At 37.4% G+C, this 22,801-nt stretch overlaps 1 protein-coding gene across 4 annotated transcripts in view; it reads right to left on the bottom strand.

The window, feature by feature from the left end:
• Positions 1–22,801, bottom strand: part of LOC128702849 (opioid-binding protein/cell adhesion molecule homolog) — a 316,054-nt gene that overhangs the window by 125,142 nt on the left and 168,111 nt on the right. For all 4 annotated transcript variants that reach the window (XM_053797282.2, XM_053797283.2, XM_053797284.2 and 1 more), the window contains exon 2: positions 15,024–15,124. In XM_053797282.2, coding sequence (XP_053653257.2) covers positions 15,024–15,124 — 101 coding nt within the window. The remainder of the gene's footprint in view (positions 1–15,023; positions 15,125–22,801) is intronic.

The following is a 22,801-nucleotide window of genomic DNA, read 5'->3' as shown; positions in this document are numbered from 1 at the left end:
AGTCTGTTGTTGATGAGCTCAGAGTTTCAGTGCCTAGTCTGTTGTTGATGAGCTCAGAGTTTCAGTGCCTAGTCTATTGTTGATGAGCTCAGAGTTTCAGTGGCTAGTCTGTTGTTGATGAGCTCAGAGTTTCAGTGGCTAGTCTGTTCTTCTCGACTAGAATTCAGTAAAAATAAAGTTAAGAAAAATTGCTGTGCACTTTCTAGTTAAAAGTTCCATTAATTTTTCTCCGGCTATTGGGTTTCTTCCACTGAAAATAGTTCTTCGTGTCTGAGTTTTTCAAATCCTTTCAGCCCCTTGAAGGTTTTAATGATTACATACATATATATATATATATATATATATATATATATATATATATATATATATATATATATATATATATATATATATATATATATATATATATATATATATATATATATATGTATATATATATATGCAATAAGGTCACAGTAAACACCTGATATCAGAATATGCAAAACAACCACTGTAAAAGAATAGTAAAATTCAAGCACTTTCGTGACTTCTCACATTAGCAAGGAACTATCCTTGATAATGTGAAAAGTCACGAAAGCGCTTGGAATCTCACTATTCTTTCACAGTGGTTGTTTTGCATACTCTGATATCAGCTGTTTACTGTGACCTTATTGCATATATATATATATATATATATATATATATATATATATATATATATATATATATATATATATATATATATATATATATATATATATATATTTTTTTTTTTTTTTTTTTTTTATTATCACACCGGCCGATTCCCACCAAGGCAGGGTGGCCCGAAAAAGAAAAACTTTCACCATCATTCACTCCATCACTGTCTTGCCAGAAGGGTGCTTTACACTACAGTTTTTAAACTGCAACATTAACACCCCTCCTTCAGAGTGCAGGCACTGTACTTCCCATCTCCAGAACTCAAGTCCGGCCTGCCGGTTTCCCTGAATCCCTTCATAAATGTTACTTTGCTCACACTCCAACAGCACGTCAAGTATTAAAAACCATTTGTCTCCATTAACTCCTATCAAACACGCTCACGCATGCCTGATGGAAGTCCAAGCCCCTCGCACACAAAACCTCCTTTACCCCCTCCCTCCAACCCTTCCTAGGCCGACCCCTACCCCGCCTTCCTTCCACTACAGACTGATACACTCTTGAAGTCATTCTGTTTCGCTCCATTCTCTCTACATGTCCGAACCACCTCAACAACCCTTCCTCAGCCCTCTGGACAACAGTTTTGGTAATCCCGCACCTCCTCCTAACTTCCAAACTACTAATTCTCTGCATTATATTCACACCACACATTGCCCTCAGACATGACATCTCCACTGCCTCCAGCCTTCTCCTCGCTGCAACATTCATCACCCACGCTTCACACCCATATAAGAGCGTTGGTAAAACTATACTCTCATACATTCCCCTCTTTGCCTCCAAGGACAAAGTTCTTTGTCTCCACAGACTCCTAAGTGCACCACTCACTCTTTTTCCCTCATCAATTCTATGATTCACCTCATCTTTCATAGACCCATCCGCTGACACGTCCACTCCCAAATATCTGAATACGTTCACCTCCTCCATACTCTCTCCCTCCAATCTGATATTCAATCTTTCATCACCTAATCTTTTTGTTATCCTCATAACCTTACTCTTTCCTGTATTCACCTTTAATTTTCTTCTTTTGCACACCCTACCAAATTCATCCACCAATCTCTGCAACTTCTCTTCAGAATCTCCCAAGAGCACAGTGTCATCAGCAAAGAGCAGCTGTGACAACTCCCACTTTGTGTGTGATTCTTTATCTTTTAACTCCACGCCTCTTGCCAAGACCCTCGCATTTACTTCTCTTACAACCCCATCTATAAATATATTAAACAACCACGGTGACATCACACATCCTTGTCTAAGGCCTACTTTTACTGGGAAAAAATTTCCCTCTTTCCTACATACTCTAACTTGAGCCTCACTATCCTCGTAAAAACTCTTCACTGCTTTCAGTAACCTACCTCCTACACCATACACTTGCAACATCTGCCACATTGCCCCCCTATCCACCCTGTCATACGCCTTTTCCAAATCCATAAATGCCACAAAGACCTCTTTAGCCTTATCTAAATACTGTTCACTTATATGTTTCACTGTAAACACCTGGTCCACACACCCCCTACCTTTCCTAAAGCCTCCTTGTTCATCTGCTATCCTATTCTCCGTCTTACTCTTAATTCTTTCAATTATAACTCTACCATACACTTTACCAGGTACACTCAACAGACTTATCCCCCTATAATTTTTGCACTCTCTTTTATCCCCTTTGCCTTTATACAAAGGAACTATGCATGCTCTCTGCCAATCCCTAGGTACCTTACCCTCTTCCATACATTTATTAAATAATTGCACCAACCACTCCAAAACTATATCCCCACCTGCTTTTAACATTTCTATCTTTATCCCATCAATCCCGGCTGCCTTACCCCCTTTCATTTTACCTACTGCCTCACGAACTTCCCCCACACTCACAACTGGCTCTTCCTCACTCCTACAAGATGTTATTCCTCCTTGCCCTATACACGAAATCACAGCTTCCCTATCTTCATCAACATTTAACAATTCCTCAAAATATTCCTTCCATCTTCCCAATACCTCTAACTCTCCATTTAATAACTCTCCTCTCCTATTTTTAACTGACAAATCAATTTGTTCTCTAGGCTTTCTTAACTTGTTAATCTCACTCCAAAACTTTTTCTTATTTTCAACAAAATTTGTTGATAACATCTCACCCACTCTCTCATTTGCTCTCTTTTTACATTGCTTCACCACTCTCTTAACCTCTCTCTTTTTCTCCATATACTCTTCCCTCCTTGCATCACTTCTACTTTGTAAAAACTTCTCATATGCTAACTTTTTCTCCCTTACTACTCTCTTTACATCATCATTCCACCAATCGCTCCTCTTCCCTCCTGCACCCACTTTCCTGTAACCACAAACTTCTGCTGAACACTCTAACACTACATTTTTAAACCTACCCCATACCTCTTCGACCCCATTGCCTATGCTCTCATTAGCCCATCTATCCTCCAATAGCTGTTTATATATATATATATATATATGTGTGTGTATGTATATGTATATATATATATGTGTATATGCATATATATATATGTGTATGTATATGTATATATATGTCGTGCCGAATAGGCAGAACTTGCGAACTTGGCTTAAATAGCAACGCTCATCTTGCCATATAAGACAAGCGAAAATTTTTGAATGCAATAATTTCGCCAAAATCATTCCGAACCTAACGAAAAAATATATATTTCACTTTGTTTTAGTATTAAATTACTGTAAACAAATCTAAAATATATTTAGTTGGGTTAGGCTAAAATAAATTGTTCTTGTTATAAGCTTAGGTAAGTTTTCTAAGATTCTCTTCATGCAAAATTATAATTTTTTACATTAACATTAATGAAAAAAATATATCTTTAAACGTATAAGAGAAAATTTTAGAAAGGACTTAATTTTAAATGAGTTCTTGCTAATTGACCAGTTATACATATTCGGCACGACATATATATATATACATATATATATATATATATATATATATATATATATATATATATATATATATATATATATATATATATATATATATGTCGTGCCGAATAGGCAGAACTTGCCATCTTGGCTTAAATAGCAACGCTCATCTTGCCATATAGGACAAGTGAAAATTTGTGTATGCAATAATTTCGCCAAAATCTTTCTGACATTAACGAAAAAAATAGATTTCACTGTGTTTGTTTAGTATTAAATTATTGTAAACAAATCTCAAATATATATAGTTGGGTTAGACTAAAATAAATTGTTCTTGTTATAATAAGGTTAGGTAAGTTTTCTAAGTTCCTTTTGGTCCAAAATTAAATTTTTTTACATTAACATTAATCAAAAAAATATATCTTTAAACGTATAAGAGAAAATTTTAGAAAGCGCTTAAAAGTTTCTCTTTTTCAATTTAGTAATTTATACAGGAGAAGAGGTTACTAACCCCTTGCTCCCGGCATTTTAGTCGCCTCTTACAACCCGCATGGCATACGGAGGAGGAATTCTGTTCCACTTCCCCATGGAGATAACAGGAAATAAAGAAGAACAAGAACTATTTAGAAAATAAAAGAAAACCCATTGGGGTGTGTATATTCATATATGATTGTACATGTATGTGTAGTGTGACCTAAGTGTAAGAAGAAGTAGCAAGACGTACCTGAAATCTCGCATGTTTATGGGACAGAAAAGAGACACCAGCCATCCTACCATCAGGTTTCCATTTTACACTCACTTGTCAGGACGGTAGTACCTCCCTGGGAGGTTGCTGTCTACCACCCTACTACCTAGGATATATATAAATAAATAAATAGATAAATATATATATATATATATATATATATATATATATATATATATATATATATATATATATATATATTAATATAGGGAGGTACCACCTCTAGAACTGTCATAGGGACCCTCATCCTCAGACAAAAGAATAAACTTGCTTCAGGGAAAACTCAAGGTTCTCCATGAAGCTGTTTGAGAATTTTCTCCTACCACCCCCTATATTTCAAGTATGTTTTATTTAAAGACAAAATACATTGGCCAAACATTCACAAAAATACATATATATATAGTATATATATATATATATATATATATATATATATATATATATATATATATATATATATATATATATATATATATATATATATATATGTATGTATATATATATATATATATATATATATATATATTATGTATATGTATATGTATATATATATATATATATATATATATATATATATATATATATATATATATATATATATATATATATATATATATTTATATATATATATATATAAATATATATATATATATATATATATATATACATATATATATATATATATATATATATATATATATATATATATATATATATATTTATACATATATATATATATATATATATATATATATATATATATATATATATATATATATATATATATATATATATATATATATATATGTCGTGCCGAATAGGTTAATTAGCAATTACTCATTTAAAATTAAGTGCTTTCTTAAATTTTCTCTTATTCGTTTAACTTGTCCTCTTCACTCTTCTCCTTTTCCCCGTCCTCTCCTTCTTTTCTTCCTCCTACTCCTCATACTCCTCATCTTCTTCCTTAGGCCAGCTGCCAATAATTGTTGCATGAAATTTGTATAAAGAATTCTTTCAATCACTGTCTTATAGGTTCATCTATCTCTTTGCTTGTTCCGTCTCCTCCTCCTCGTTCTCTTTCTCCTTCTCCTCCTCCTCGTCCTCTTCCTCCTTCTCCTCCTCTTTCCTTATATACTTTTTCACTAACTCCTAATAATTTTCCAGATATTTAATTTTTTTTTATCAAATGATTTCCATCTTCTCTTCATTCTTTTATTCCTCATTTCTATTCTTCTTTATATTATTGTTTTCCCCTCTTTTATTAGTGGTTGTTTTAGCCATTTTTTTTCTTTTAATTGCATGTACGTTGTAAGTTGTGGTATTTGTCGTTGTTGTTGTGGTGGTGGTGATGGTGGTAGTGGTAGTGGTGGTGGAGGTAGTGGTGGTGGAGGTGGTGGTGGTGGAGGTGGTGGTGGGGAAGGGGGGTTGTGGTGGCGTTGAGGCTACTGTTGTACTAAGTTATTTCCTCTCACATGTTTCTGTCCCTGACAGTTCAGGCAGCACAACTTACCACAGGAGAAAAATAAGGTTGCCTGCAGTTTATGCCTGTTTGGTGTGTATGTTTGCGTGTGTGTAGCGGGTGGGGGTAAATGTGTGAGGGTGTGTGGATGCTATTATTATTATTATTATTATTATTATTATTATTATTATTATTATTATTATTATTATTATTATTATTATTATTATTATTATTATTAATAGTACAGCGTCTGGGGATTGGAAGCTAAGCAGGCTTTACCTAAAGAAGCGAAAGATGAATCCAATTCCACAAAGGAACACTGAAGAAACATGCTTAACAAACCAGTTATCAGCAGGTGAATAGAAGTCCATAATAGCCTTTCTACAAACTGTCCACTAATTATATAGACATAACAGCACAAATCGTGTAGACATCAGACAAGATATTGACAGCATGTCCGTGCACTCACCACCCGAATTAGAGATCTGGAATGAAATGTGAAAGAACTTAAATTTTGGAGATGTTCTCCATTAAAGAGGCAAAAGAGAGACGGCAAACAAACAATTAGATCGAACATCACGCAATAGAAAAGTGTTTCATGGGATGCATAACCCAGGATGAGAGAGAGAAATCTTTAATTTAAACATGGGAAATAGCTGACGACCCGATCCTCGACATACACATTAGAATAGCAGTGCATTTGATTGTCTACCTACCTGGAAGGGTGTGCCGGGGGTCAACGCCCCCGTGACTCAGTTCTGTAGAATAAACTGAGTGAAGAGTAGGGGTGCCAAAGATACAGTTACAGACCTCGGCGTTAGTATCCGTAGTCCAAGACACATTGCCAGAGCTACGGAAGCCTCGCCAGTTCCCGCAGAAAGAGCCAGATGGACCAGGTTACAATAGCTACATGGACCAACGTGCTTAACGTAACCTACAATATCCTGGTTGATCAACTGATCAACAAAGAAGTCTGGACACAACGCGAACAGCGGGAAAGAAATAAATGGTGTTCTGAAGATGGCTCCTTTCCATAAACCTTTGAAACCAGCTTTTGCTAGCTACTATTTTGTCTTCAGCAGCTTCCTCACCTCTCTCAGCCTTCACAGAATTGAAGAGACGTCGTGTCTTGGCCTGGATAATGGCTCGGTTTAAAGGCACATTGTGAAAACTTGAAATAAGTCGTAACACACTGCAAAACTTTATAAGAAATGTCACTGTGTCAAAAGCGTAAAAAAAAAGAATATAATGAAGTGAAAGTATGCATCACATAAGGAGTTACGTTTGATCCCAGAAATATATATATTTTTTAATTGTCACTGACTATGCAACAGTCATTTATTAGTCTCGCTCAACATATAGAGCAAACGCTGTTGCAAATGCAACAAAGATTTCATTTCAGTTCCCACCGTCCGGATCATAATTGCAAATGATATTGACATTTCAACAATAGAAAAAGATTTCATTGCTACTAAGAGTAATTATTAATCATGCAGAACCAATAAGCACTTTGTTCAGTAATAATAATAATAATAATAATTAAAATTATTATTAATAATATAAAAGTGAATAGTTATTTTTTAAAGGAATAATAATCTCAGTGTTGCGTGTAACTCACAATAGCAATTCAAGACACAAGAGAGGTGATTGGTTTGTCCATTAGTGTTGTATGATAGTTGTAGCTGTCATGGTAATGTAGCTACAGTGAGAGAATTGTAGGTGTGGTTTACATGATATAGGTACTGTGGAATTATAATCAGTAAGTCTTCTGTATGTTCATTATGGTATAATAATAAAAATAACAATAATAATCAACAATAATCAATCAATAACCAGCCATAATAAAATATTATTGGTTTATCCATCAGTGTTGTATGATAGTTGTAGCTGTCATGGTAATGTAGCTACAGTGAGAGAATTGTAGGTGTGGTTTACATGATATAGGTACTGTGGAATTATAATCAGTAAGTCTTCTGTATGTTCATTATGGTATAATAATAAAAATAACAATAATAATCAACAATAATCAATCAATAACCAGCCATAATAAAATATTAAATGTTAATCAACAAAAACGTAACTACTATGACACTATGGCAATGTAATCGAGATTCTAATACTTTCAATTTGCTATATTTCTGTGTCTTTTGAATGGTAGGTGAAGGTTTTATGGTTCCTGCTACCATAAGACCTTATGGTACTTGGTACTATTATGTTAGACGACGTACAATGACAGCTACCTTGTATATATTCCCCCACACGAAGCTGTCAGCGGAAGTGACATGATGTGACAGTACCGGTTAAGGTCGGAATGACAGACATAGCGCACACCTGCACGCAACGACACACACCTGCACACACACACCTACCTACACTCATACACATATACACATCTACACACACCCACAAAAAACACATGCACATATATACCTACACTTATACATACACACCTACACTCATACACATACACCTACTCATACACAGACACACACACACACACACACACACACACACACACACACACACACACACACACACACACACACACACACACACACACACACACACACACACACACACACACACACACACACACACACACATTATCATACAGTCACGCTATGCCAGGTTGCAAGCATGCAGACACACTAGCAGGTATTATACTCATGCGTGAAGGGAGAACCCAGGCATAATGGAAGCTGATGCAGGTCAGGGGTTTCTCCTTCACCTGTCTTGTCACTGTGATAATTGCTCCTCTTCATTCCTTTCTCTTATTTTCACTCTTGTTTTAAGAGTCTAATTGAGTCGCAGTGCTTCTATGGTTAATTGAGTCGCAGTGCTTCTATGGTTAATTGAGTCGCAGTGCTTCTATGGTTAATTGAGTCGCAGTGCTTCTATGGTTAATTGAGTCGCAGTGCTTCTATGGTTAATTGAGTCGCAGTGCTTCTATGGTTAATTGAGTCGCAGTGCTTCTATGGTTAATTGAGTCGCAGTGCTTCTATGGTTAATTGAGTCGCAGTGCTTCTATCTGTGTCGCAGGCTTCTATGGCTAATTGAGTCGCAGTGCTTCTATGGTTATTTGAGTCGCAGTGCTTCTATGGTTAATTGAGTCGCAGTGCTTCTATGGTTATTTGAGTCGCAGTGCTTCTATGGTTAATTGAGTCGCAGTGCTTCTATGGTTAATTGAGTCGCAGTGCTTCTATGGTTAATTGAGTCGCAGTGCTTCTATGGTTAATTGAGTCGCAGTGCTTCTATGGTTAATTGAGTCGCAGTGCTTCTATGGTTAATTGAGTCGCAGTGCTTCTAGTGTGCTTCTTAATTGAGTCGCAGTGCTTCTATGGTTAATTGAGTCGCAGTGCTTCTATGGTTAATTGAGTCGCAGTGCTTCTATGATTAATTGAGTCGCCGTGCTTCTATGGTTAATTGAGTCGCAGTGTTTCTATGGCCAATTGAGTCGCAGTGCTTCTATGGTTAATTGAGTCGCAGTGCTTCTATGGTTAATTGAGTCGCAGTGCTTCTATGGTTAATTGACTCGCAGTGTTTCTGTGGTTGAGTCACAGTGCTTCTGTGGTTAATTGAGTCACAGTGCTTTTGTTGTTGAGTCACAGTACTTCTGTGATTGAGTCACAGTGCTTCTGTGGTTAATTGAGTCGCAGTGCTTTTGTTGTTGAGTCACGGTGCTTCTGTGATTGAGTCACAGTGCTTTTGTTGTTGAGTCACAGTACTTCTGTGGTTGAGTCACAGTGCTTCTTTGGTTAATTGAGTCGCAGTGCTTCTGTGGTTAATTGAGTCGCAGTGCTTTTGTTGTTGAGTCACAGTGTTTCTGTGGTTAATTGAGTCACAGTGCTTCTGTGGTTAATTGAGCCGCAGTGCTTATGTGGTTAATTGAGTCACAGTGCTTCTGTTGTTGAGTCACGGTGCTTCTGTGGTTAATTGAATCGCAGTGTTTCTGTGGTTAATTGAATCGCAGTGCTTTTGTTGTTGAGTCACAGTGTTTCTGTGGTTAATTGAGTCACAGTGCTTCTGTGATTAATTGAGTCACAGTGCTTCTGTGGCTAATTGAGTCGCAGTACTTCTGTGGCTAATTGAGTCACAGTGCTTCTGTGGCTAATTGAGTCACAGTGCTTCTGTGGCTAATTGAGTCGCAGTGCTTCTGTGGTCCATTGAGTCACAGTGCTTCTGTGGTTGAGTCACAGAGCTTCTTTAAGTATTATCTCAGGGGTTAACTGAGTCACAGTGCTTCCTCAAGTGTTATTTCTGTGGTTAATTGAGCCGCAGTGCTTCTTGAAGTATTATCTTTAAATTTGTGTTAAAACACGCGTCTACATTTCTATTAAAACACGTATAAATAACAAGGCACAATACCGTGACTGGAACGATACACAAATAACCCGCACATATTAGAACACGCTTTAATACTTCTAATAAAACACACCTCGATTACACAACATTTCTTTAACAGGTTACTTCAAAATATAATAAAAATTTTGAGAAGATTGATTTCATAGACAAATAATCACACATATTTCCCAACCATGGCAAAAACTTTGTAAATAAAATATTACTAAAATCCTTGCCTACATTGCATTGAAAAATTCTATACATAACTCGAGTACTTTGGACTGGATCCCATTCAAGCGAAAACGAATCAAATTCCCTTAGGGTTGTCGATGGTCCACTGGAGTAAAGCATCAGCTCCCGATACCGCGAATCATAGGTTCCAATCCTGCTTCTAACGGGATGGTTAAGCTGAAAGGCTGTGGCTTCCGCGGCGGTCATTAAGGATGCATGGAAAATGTATACTTATAGTCAAGAATAGTTGATTTTCTTATGTATGAGGATTAAATTAATCTCTTGGTGAATATGTAAGGAGGTATACAATTTTAGGTGTATATACAGCGTTTCTTTGTTCATGTGTATCGAAAAAATACAACTCCGCAAATGTATTCATTACTAAAACAGTATACAATATATTAAGCTTTGTCACTTGTCTTGGAAGATAATTTATTTATTGACACAAATCCCTTTTGTTATTTTTTTATTTCTCTCTCTCTCTCTCTCTATATACTTTGTTTGTGTTTTTTTTTTTTTTTTTTATCTCTCTCTCTCTCTCTCTCTCTCTCTCTCTCTCTCTCTCTCTCTCTCTCTCTCTCTCTCTCTCTCTCTCTCTCTCTCTCTCTCTCTCTCTCTCTCTCTCTCTCTCTCTCTCTCTCTTATTCACTCCTATTCACTTTGCTGCACTTCCCCTATATTTTGTGGACGTATTCCCTACCTTTTACTCAGCTGACTGATTGGATTCATTTGAATGTGAGTTTACTGGATGATTCAGTAGGGGAGAGATGCAGGCTGGCCCTATTCTCAGGGTGTCTCTGGTTCAAGAACCACTTCTACGCTTCTGTTATCTTCACCATGCAACCCAGTTTTTTTTTTCCTGCACCTATGTACCTGAATTTTTGCTCTCTGATTCCTGTCCTCTAATTTTGACTCCATTATTTCTTCCACTCTGCGTCTTCTATCCTGCTTGTTCTATGCTACTTCTTGTAGTGCTTCTGTGGTTAATTGAGTCACAGTGCTTCTGTGGTTAATTGAGTCGCAGTTCTTCTGTGGTTAATTGAGTCACAGTGCTTCTGTTGTTGAGTCACAGTGCTTCTCTGGTTAATTGAGTCACAGGTCTTCTGTGGTTAATTGAGTCACGGTGATTCTGTGGTTAATTTAGTCGCAGTGCTTCTGTGGTCCATTGTGTCACAGTGTTTTTGTGGTTGAGTCACAGTGCTTCTTGCACTCTACTTCTTCCACTTTGCCACTTCTACCTTACTGCTTCCATTCTGGTACGTCCACCAGTCTTTTTACGACTTAAATCCCCACATAAACACTTTGTGACGGGTTCGACACTAGTTCCGTTTTTATTTTAGACTTCCAATCCACACACTCGCATGTAAGCACGCACAGGTGTCAGAACGTGCTCACAAACACATAAACTCATGCACACACACGCACACACACACACACACACACACACACACACACACACACACACACACACACACACACACACACACACACACACACACACACACACACACACACACACACACACGCACACACACGACACTTGTCCCCGAAATCCAAAACAACGTAACATACGGAGCACTTTTTATTATATGTAACACATGAACTGCCTTTAGAAGCGGAAACACGAAACTTGGGTATTTAATATAAGAATAAAACCATATCTTGAGCATTCAGCATTTGTTACAGATCTGAAAACTCATACTTGTGAAAAAAGATTTTGGAGGTATTCATCAGACAATTCGAATATAGAGAAACATTGACCGTCCGGAGATGTGATTTACATACAGCGCAAGATTTACATTAAATATTTACATACAAGATAGACTGAAGCAGAAACGTTGAGGAAGTGGAAACATATTTTTTGAACTCATGAATACACCAAAGCAGGACTTACCTTTTATTTATTTTTTATTTTTTTTTACTTATTTATAACTCTGACATCACCAAATTTACAGACTAAGATTTTTTATCCTACCTTAGCTCATTTAGTTTACAAACTACGAGCTGTTTTCCTAACTTAGCTCATTATTCTACAAACTGCGAGCTGTTATCCTAACTTAGCTCATTATTCTACAAACTGCGAGCTGTTATCCTAACTTAGCTCATTTAATTTACAAACTGAGAGCTGTTATCCTAACTTAGCTTATTTAATTTACAAACTGAGAGCTGTTATCCTAACTTAGCTCATTTAATTTACAAACTGAGAGCTGTTATCCTAACTTAGCTCATTTAGTTTACAAACTGCGAGCTGTTTTCCTAACTTAGCTCATTTCAAAGCGCAGTCCTAAGGTATACACTCTCATCTAATCCTAGGATGAATCCCGCAACAGATGGCTAATATCCAGGTAACTACTTACTCCTAGGAGAGTAGGGTCTACAGGTAAAAGGAAACTTGCTCACGTTTCCATCTGTCTGGAATTGAACACTGATGAATGGAATCGACTGAGCTTCGTCTCACATCTTAAGCTGGTTTAAATAATTGAAGAATAGCAAATATAGAGATACAACATCAGATGAGACACAGAGTGGTGGTTTTTTGTTCCACAGAATAGTTGAACAGTTGAATATTTGAGATATAATAACTTACACAAATAACCCGCACATTGGAGAGAGGAGCCCACGACGACGCCTCGGTCAGTGTGACTTTGTAAATGGTCCAAGTCGGACGGAGGCGTCGTCGTGGATTCTTCTCTTCTATGTGCGGGTTATTTGTGTATTGTTCCAGTCACGGTATTGTGCTTTTTGTTATTTACATAATAGCTTTTTTATTGGGAATATCAGCATACACAACCACTGTGATATATTGTAAATCAGTGGTATTCACTACTGACAAGATGGAGAATAAGACTCTTGTGCAACATCTGGGTATCTTGTAGACGTTTCGCCATCTAGTGACTTTATCAGTACTATGTCCATGTATGTATTGATAAAGTCACTGGATGGCGAAACGTCTCCGAGATACCCAGATACTGTGATAAAAGTCTGTGGTGTCATTATTAAACGACTGTATATAGAGGGGGATATATGAATTACAGGATTAAGACAGAGCAAGGGATTAACACGAATTCGGGAGCTGGAGATTCAACCCTGGAAAAAATGCAGCTAGGTAAATACAAGTTGGTAAATACACATAAACACACTCAAACGGGCGGTCGAACGGGGATTGAATCTGCCAATTAAGCAAAGACTGGAGTGTTTGAACACAGTGTTTTAATCGCAAGCAAAATCTCCACTCGAGCAGCAGGGAAAGCCTCCAGGTGCTTCCCATAACAACAACTTAAATAAACATGGCTTCTAGAAATGATAAATACAACTTTAATTTATTCAGGATATGTTGAAAATGCAAAGGAAAAAAACTTGCTTTCACTTATTATTATTAACTTTTTCTCAGTGAAATAAATTTTGGAGGACTGAATTTCGCAGTTATACACAAAAATTATTAAAAGTTCGATTTGCCTGGCAAACTTTTTTTTTCTTTTTTTTCTTTTTTTTGCCCACGTTGCACCTGCGACCTACACCCAATAGAAACTTTTCTCCTCAGATTCATGGCATAGCAACGCTAGAGATTTTAAGAGCACAGGGCGCGGCATAAATCGGTTTACCCGCAGTAACTATTGTTACATTTTGCCTTAGTGATTTAATCTGGCACAACGACCGGATTTATATATATATATATATATATATATATATATATATATATATATATATATATAAATATATATGTATATATATATATATATATAAATATATATGTATATATATATATATATATATATATATATATATAGATATATATTTATATATATATATATATATACATATATATTTATATATATATATATATATACATATATATTTATATATATATATATATATATATATATATATATATATGTTTTATTGAGACAGTGTTTCCCTATGCTAGGAAAATAAAAAAAATTTGCTCTGTATTTAGGCTTTTTTTTTTTTTTATCTCGAATTCAGCATCACAATCTGCTGAGGTAATGAAGTATGCCGTAAATGACACATTCAGCTGAAGACCTTAATTAGCACGATGCTTGACTTACAAGATAGTATCATGAAGCTGAAAGGTCGTACTATTAAAAGGTCGCCTTGTTTTTCTTCATGTCCGTTTTTTGTTACGGCTGTGTGTGTGTGGGCCAGGACCGGCCTGTCCAGCCATGTAATGTGTGAGCCTTACCGAAATAGCCACGTCAGACGGCATAAATTGTCTCGCCTGTAATGCCTTATATACGACTGGATAACCTACAGTGGGTCGGGCGTTTGTTCTCAGTGATGAACTGCCACCTATGTTATTGGTAATTAAATGCAAACAAGCAAGCTAGCTACACGTGGCGGCCATCAAAAGGGAAAATATATTTTAATTCATGCAAAAATCATAGTTTTATTGCATTAATGATACACAATACCGAGAAGTTGATGAATAAAACACGCGTGCAACATCTGGTTATCGTCATTAACGAAAAGCTTCGCTAAAACAATGGTATATTCAAATTAATACTCAGAATATGCACTGGAGACAACAGAAGTGCAGTGGTAATTCTGAGGTGTTCAAGTCTTGATAAGTGTTCCATCCTTTATCAAGGTTAAGGGACTGAACACGTTCCATCAACCCTGCAGAGGAATATTAAAGGAAATTTCAACAGAACAACAGTAGAATTAATAGAGGATACTTACCAACATAAGGGTCGGCATAGGCTGTGTGAGACACAAGGGTCACTCCAAGTAACAGCATCAATGGGACTACCACCCTTCCGGAGCCCATCACGGAGACCCTGCTGAAGGAGACAGATATTATTATTATTATTATTATTATTATTATTAGTAGTAGTAGTAGTAGTAGTAGTAGTAGTAGTATTACAATAGTGGGGTAGTGTTAAGCCCGTAGGGGTAATACAACTAGAAATGCTAGACGCAAGTGCTCCATTTACCTCAAGAAATGGCAAACATTTGAGCCAAAGTCGATTAATCACAAGATACACTACACAGCTGTACTTACTAACGACTCTTGCACACAATATTTGGTGAGTGAAAGGTGGACTGTTTTTGGTGTCATGAGACTAACTCACGGTCCACCAGCCATGAAATTTAACATTTAATGATTATATAGCACAAAGGTGTATACACTGCTCCTCCGTGTGTGTTTTTTTTTTTCTTATTTTACTCTAAAGGCATTTGACGTATGTTGCACACACCCCTCCCCCCAAAACACACACGTTTGCTAGTTTATAGTCGTGTTTACACCCTGAGCTCCCCCAACAAAGAGCAGCAAACACCACTGTTTGTCACGAAAAAGCTCTTGGTGCACTGTAAAACTCACATTTTTTATCAATTTAATATTCTTAATTTTTAAAGCATCTACGCCATATTCTTTATGGCTGAAGATTTATTCCAAGCGTTTTCGTGAGAAATCACGAAAGCTCTTGGAATTTCACAATTTGTTCACAGCGGTTGTTCTGCATATTGTGATATCACCTGTTTACTGTGATCATATATGTCGTGCCGAATAGGTAAAACCTGCGATTTTGGCATAAATAGCAACGCTCTTCTTGCCGAATAAGGCAAGCAAAAATTTGTGTAAACTTATCTAAAATATATTTAGTTGAATTAGGCTAAATTAAATTGAGCTTGTTATAATAAGGTTAGGTAAGTTTTCTAAAAATCTTTTGGTACAAAATTATTAATTTTTACATTAACATAAATGAAAAAAATATATCTTTAAACGAATTAGAGAAAATTTTGGAAAGGACTTAATTTTAAATGAGTTCTTGCTAACTGACCGGTTTTACCTATTCGGCACGACATATATAATGTATATATATATAAATAATTATGTAGCGTTGAGTATAACCTTATCTGTGTGTAACGAACAACAAAGTCAATGTCCAAATTAATGCAAATTTTGGAAAGATAAGTCCAGGTGTAACTAAGGGCAGCTGGGTCGAACTTTTAGGCGACATACATAAAAAAATCTGAAATAAATAAAAAAAAAATGTTATTTATTGGTATGCACTATACTCAATAAAGATTAAAAGCGTCAACGAAAATTATTAACCACCTTAGATGAGAAAAAATATATAATGGAGTTTACAAGCGGAAAATATTACGTTTTGAGATATTTAATGTGAGAATAATCCAAAGGTCCATGTAAGATATATAGTTACATGAAGATTAAATTTATATTTTATCACCTGGACGGCTATTTTATTACCCAACCTATGGTTGTTCTCTGGAAGGTAGCGCACGAGCATGTGGAAACACAGTAGGCAAGAAAGTAAGAAAAATTATGATAATTTAGACAATGAAACAGGAAGAATGATTCGAAACTTCAAAGCTATTTCTAAAGATTTTTTCTAAGGTGAGGTGTAAGAAAACGTTGAAGGTCACGATATGATATTTGTCAGCGACGGTCGAATGACTAGAAGCAATAAAGAAACTATTGTCGTACTCAACACAACTTTCAGCTTGTCCTTCGTAGTTGCAAATATCACGAATATGTCTACACCACCACATTATTTCCTCGTGGAGGCTTCCAATCGTTACGCTAAATACCAAGGTCAGCGGCCAAGACGTGTTAAAGTACCTAGTGTGCCTGATTGACCAGGCCTTGATTCATTGAAAGGACTGATCATGGACCGAGCTACTGGGGCGTTGACCCCCGGACACCCTCCAGATATACTCCAGGTAGCTGTTTGAATCATGAAAGAATAAGCGGAAAATTTTTTACCCTCTAAAACTAATATTTGCTAAATATAGAAGATAGCAGTGAACCAAGTGACTGACAGCAAATGACTGTCATTTAGATATTATAAAAAGAGAGATGACAGGTGTCCTAAATTCCTACCTAATTAATATTCCATCGCTGTCAAAGTCACTAATAATTCCTTCATTAGGAACAGACTCGTAAAAAATTTTTTTAGAGAGAATTTGTTAAAAAGGAAAATCATCATAGATCTCCTAATTAAAGTTCCTCTCTTGAGTTCCAGAAATTCTTTAAAAGAACATCGTACAAAACACTATTGGGCAAAGTAATATTACATAAACAAGAAAATACTTTTAGACCGGCATCAACGACTGATTCAAAGACAAAAGGAAAAAAAACGAGCAGTTTTTCAACTCAAAATGCATCTTCTTGGATGAATATAACGAGTTTGCTTCGGGGATCAGACTTCGGTTCAATCCGCTTCATAATTTTTAATCTTGAAATGGGGCTAATTTAAAAAATCGCAAAGTTCGGAAGGGCACAAAAACACGCAAAGATTGACTGTGGATGCATTCAGAAGTTTAGATAAGATGGCTTTTAACTGAAGACTGCGGAAATTGATCATAAATTACAGGTAGATATAAAGTAATAAAATGTAGGTCAAGAATTAGTACAGGAAATATAAAAACTCTTCAGTCCTGGAGCGACATTAAGAATGAGCTCAGTTACGCAAAATAATTACTTTCTTAGACAAGAAAGATATGGAAGATTAGGGAGATTTGTTTCAATATGTACAAGTGCAGAGTAATGCATTTTTCTTATAACCCTGACAAACATGAATATAAAGTGTTTGGAAACCAAGTGAGACGAAGAGAGAGAAGAACCCCTGGATATTCGTACTGACTTAAGTGCAACAAATACTATCGAGCTGTGAGCAACACAGCCAAAACAAAGCAAGTTGTTGTATACAACTCTGGATCAATGCTTATTAATCCTCGGTTTTAATATGTTCTTTGGCTTTAGTCTTCGAATTACAAGAAATACAAAGATAAATTAGAAAGCTTGCAAAGAACATCATTAAATCTAATACTTTTATTTAAAAAAGATAAACATAACGAAGAAAAACTCGTATTAAACCTGTTTTCAGATGAAAGCCGGAGATTGTGAGTTATCACTCAAGCCTTGACGATAACAAATTTGATACTCAAATAAGAACAGCTTCCTGAAGTGCAAAGTCATTAGACAACACTAAACACTGGAATAAAATCCCTGGGCAGGAGATGCATTGTAGACATGAGCAATTTATTTTGAAATCGTCTTATAAGAATGGAACACAATAAACACCTTATATCAAGGCTGATTGATTACCTCATTTTCCACTGTCTCCAGTATGCAATATTCTTACTGAATTGAAAAGTCACTCGTTGTCAAAACATCACAATAACGATAGCTATGTGTTGCGTATAACGAATTCATCAACACTGCCCTCCAGTGCTGTTAGGGCAAACACAATGCATGTCTTAAAGAAACAGTCGGATAAGTACTTCGCAAATATTAGCTTCAAATATGCAATGTGCAAGGGCCTGTCTCGGTACACAGAAACCTCCTTCCCAGTACCCCAGGGGACCGATCACACACCTGACCTTCTTACTCAGGTTATTCATACTGGCTGCACACTGCCCGGCGTAGGTATATTCCTTCTTTGAAGGAATAGTGCTAGTTCCTCTTGAGGACAGCTATTGGACAGGTTAGTTTATGTGGTTTAAAGCCTATCAATTACAGGAAGGTTATGACTGCGTGTAACCTGTTCACCACATGTATCTCTCAGTGTAGGGTTAGGTAAAGTTCGTCAGGAAACACGAAAAGCGTTTCCTGACGCGGGTCTTAGTCATATGATGACCCGGAGCTTGGAGCTTTTGGTCATTTGACCGAGGCCTTCTGCTGGCTTATTTATAACCATTTTATCTTATAAGGCTCTCGGTGTATATGTAATGTAATATTTGGAGGGAGGGTGATGAAAAGTCTTGGCCCCTTTATGCTTATTGAATTACCTCTTGGGCTGATATCACAGGTCTGGAAAAAGTACTTTCAGTATTTTCCAGGTTAAAGTAATGATATTTATTTTTGGACCATCACTCAGAAATTAGTTTTAGAGGTATTATGTCCAGTAATTTAGATCTTGTCTAAATACGGGTAAAGGAAAACTAAATTTCAAAGATATTTTGCAAAATACTGGAATCCAGCAGTAAGTCCATGGATTAATTTACTCTCTCTCTCTCTCTCTCTCTCTTTACACAGGGTTTGACAAGGTTGGGTTAAGGATCCCTAGCTTTCTTGACAAGCTAAGAGCTGTTACTTACATCAGTTAATTTGAAAGCATTTTTATTTCTATGAAACATACAAGTAGGGAACAGGATGAAGTTGGAGCCATCTGTGGGCCAGCATTTTCATTTGATCAATTGACTTTATCTCGTTGACATCATAATGCTGTACGAATGTGTTCCAGACTCGAGTCATCCCGGGGATAAATGATCTCTGATAAAGTGATGTTCTGGAGAAGGGTACAGCCAGAGTGAAGTTGCTGCTGGCTGCCCGTCTTGTGGTATAGAAGCTTGCTTCACGCTGTCTGTCTTTCTCTTTACACAGGGTTCTACAAGGTTAGGTTAAGGGTTACTAACTTTATTTACAAGCTAAGAGCTGTTACCTACATCAGCTCATTTGAAAGGTCTTTTTAGTGTTATGAGATATACAGATAAGGAACAGGATGAAGTTAGAGCCATCTGTGAGCCAGTGATTTCATTTGGTCAACTGACTTTAACTTGTTGATGTCGTCGTGCTGTAGGAACATATTCCAGACACTAGTAATCTTAGGAATAAATGATCTCAGATGAAGCGATGCTCTGGAGAAGGGTACAGGCAGTGTAGTTGTTGTTTGTTGCTCTCTCTCTCTCTCTCTTTCTCTCTCTCTCTCTCTCTCTCTCTCTCTCTCTCTCTCTCTCTCTCTCTCTCTCTCTCTCGCTCTCTCTCTCTCTCTCTCTCTCTCTCTCTCTCTCTCTCTCTCTCTCTATGTCACTGCGGCTTCCAGAACACGCAAAGACACACACTGCCGGTCCACTGCGATTCCCTACGTTCCTTTATTATTGGTTAAGCGTGATGTGAGACTGTTAAGGTCACCCCTGCTCTCTCCCAGGAAGGTCAATTGTCGTTTGGTGTGACCTGCCTCCCTCTTTTCCCCTTACATTATTTTTTCCTTCCCCTTCTCCACTCCTTTCCTTCTCGTACTTGCAAATCTCCCCTCTAATTTCTCTCCCCATTTCCTTCTCAGGCTTTAATCTCTCTCCTTTAGTACCTGATTTCTCCGCTGTCCTTTCCTACTTCCAACTATTTGGATAGAAATAGATAAGCAGAAATAGAGGTATTACAAAGGTACAGCAAACCAAGGCTATTTAGACGACCCTCTACTCAAAGGTGTTTCTCTAAGGAGGGTTTAAAGGTCACCTCAAAGATAAAGTTTTCTTTATTTTCTTCTTATAAGTATCTTCATAATTGTTTTATTTTTCGATAGTTTGGGTTTTCTCGTCTACTACCATATTCTCATTCTTCTCCAGTCGATTCTCCATCTCTTCCTTACATTATTTAATTCTTTGTCTCTCCTTCCTTCCTCATATTTCATCTCTCTGCTCTCTCTCTCCTTCCCTTCCTTATATTTCACCTTTCTGCTCTCTCTCCTTCCCTTCCTTATATTTCACCTTTCTGCTCTGTCTCCTTCCCTTCCTTATATTTCATCTTTCCGCTCTCTCTCCTTCCCTTATATTTCATCCTACTGCTCTCCCTCCTTTCCTCCCATATATTTCATCCTGATCTCTCTCCATCCCTCCCATATATTTCATCTTGCTGCTCCCCCCCCCCTCCTTCCTTCTCCCTTCCTCCTACCTTTTCTTTACAGGGCATAAGTTATCCTGGCGATCACGTGACATACGCAGCTAAACCGTACAATTAGTAGATGACGCACACAGGCTTGTTCTGTGGGATTGTTAGGTTGTTATTACCAGGTTACGTAACTTTGTTATTGCTCCTTCCTTCTTTTTCCATTCTCTTAGTTCTTTCAGTCTTTTTTTTTTTCTATCTCATCTCGTTCCCTTCCTTTTCTCTCTCTTCCTGTCGCACCTAATCGTCCTCTCTCATTTCTCGTCTCTTTTCATATATTGTCCTATTTCCATTCTTATTGTTTCCATTCCTCCTCTGTCTGTCTGTCTGTCTGTCTGTCTGTCTGTCTGTCTGTCTGTCTCTCTCTCTCTCTCTCTCTCTCTCTCTCTCTCTCTCTCTCTCTCTCTCTCTCTCTCTCTCTCTTTCTCTCTCTCTCTCTCTCTCTTTCACTCTTTTGTTCTCTCTCTCCCTTATCCCTTTTCATTCGCCTTTCTCCTCCCTACCTCCTCTCCCTTTACCCTGTTCTCCTCCATCATTTGCCCTGCATTTTCATACTATACCTTCCTACTTTCATTTCTCCTACCTGTGCCCTCTCTTTCTCTCTTCCCGCTACATTCTTCCTCCACATTCTCCTTTTTACCAAACCCTTTACCTCTGTTTCCCCATTCTTCATTTAATCTCATTCTTTTCACCTTGTTCTCTCAAACGTCCTCACCTTTTCCAAACTCCCCTCGTCTCCCCTTTCTCCCACCTCTCTTCCCTTTCACCATTTCAGTCATCTTATTCCCCTCGCCTCAACATAAAATTATCTTAGCATGGAAAGAAACAGTAAAAATCACCGTGATTTAAAACTAAAATTAACATTGTCTACTGGAGCAAACTTTTGTTTTTCAAACTTACGAGGGGAAGATAGTAGTAGTAGTAGAAGTAGTAGTAGTAGTAGTAATAGTAGTAGTAGTAGTAGTGGTAGTAGTAGTAGTAGTAGTAGTAGTAGTAGTAGTAGAGGAGTAGGGTGAGTAGAGGTGAGAGTGGTGTGGGGTGGTGGTGGCGGGTGTACGAGTGAGGGGGGTGAGAGGGTGAGGGGGGGAGGGGGGAGAGGGAGTGGGGAGGAACAGAGAGGGGGGGGAGAGGGGGGGGAGAGAGGGGAGGGTGGGGAGCAGGAGGGGGCAGGGAGAGGGCGGAGGGGGGGGAGGGAGGAGGGGAGGGAGGGAGCGTCAGTCCTGCTGGCACGCTCCCGTCACCATTGTCAGTCACTATGCCTCAACAGAAAATAGCTAGCATGGAAGACAGTAAAATCAGCGTGTAACTAAGTAGACATTGTCAGACAACTGGTGTCAGACGAGGGGAGGATGAGTGAGTAGTAGTAGAGTAGGTAGTGGTAGTAGCAGTAGAGTAGAGTGCGTAGTAGGTGGTAGGTAGTAGTAGTAGGTAGAGTGAGTAGTAGTGTAGTGGCAGTGTAGGTAGAGATGAGGGAAGTAGTGTGGTAGGTAGTGGGAGGTGTTGGAGTGGTAGAGTGTATAGTGGTAGGTAGCTAGTTGAGTAGTAGTAGTAGTAGCAGTAGTAGTCAGAGTGTAGTAGTGCTAGGAGTAGTAGTATGTAGGTAGATGTAGTAGCGTGTGTAGTAGTAGTGAGTAAGGCATGTGTAGAGTAGTAGAGAGTAATCTGGTAATGTAGTAAGATATATTCAGCATGGCGAAGTAGTAGTATGTAGTCTAGTATAGTGTATTATGAAATTGTACAGTAAGTGTGTAAGTAGTAATAATAGTAGTGGCAGCAGTAGTATTGGTAGTGATGTAGTAGTAGTACTATGTGTAGTAGTAGTAAT

The sequence above is a fragment of the Cherax quadricarinatus genome, chromosome 82 (assembly GCF_038502225.1).
Source record: "Cherax quadricarinatus isolate ZL_2023a chromosome 82, ASM3850222v1, whole genome shotgun sequence".
Classification (NCBI taxonomy): domain Eukaryota; kingdom Metazoa; phylum Arthropoda; class Malacostraca; order Decapoda; family Parastacidae; genus Cherax; species Cherax quadricarinatus.
The sequence above is the reverse complement of the archived record's forward strand: the minus strand, read 5'-3'. Positions and strand labels throughout refer to the sequence as shown.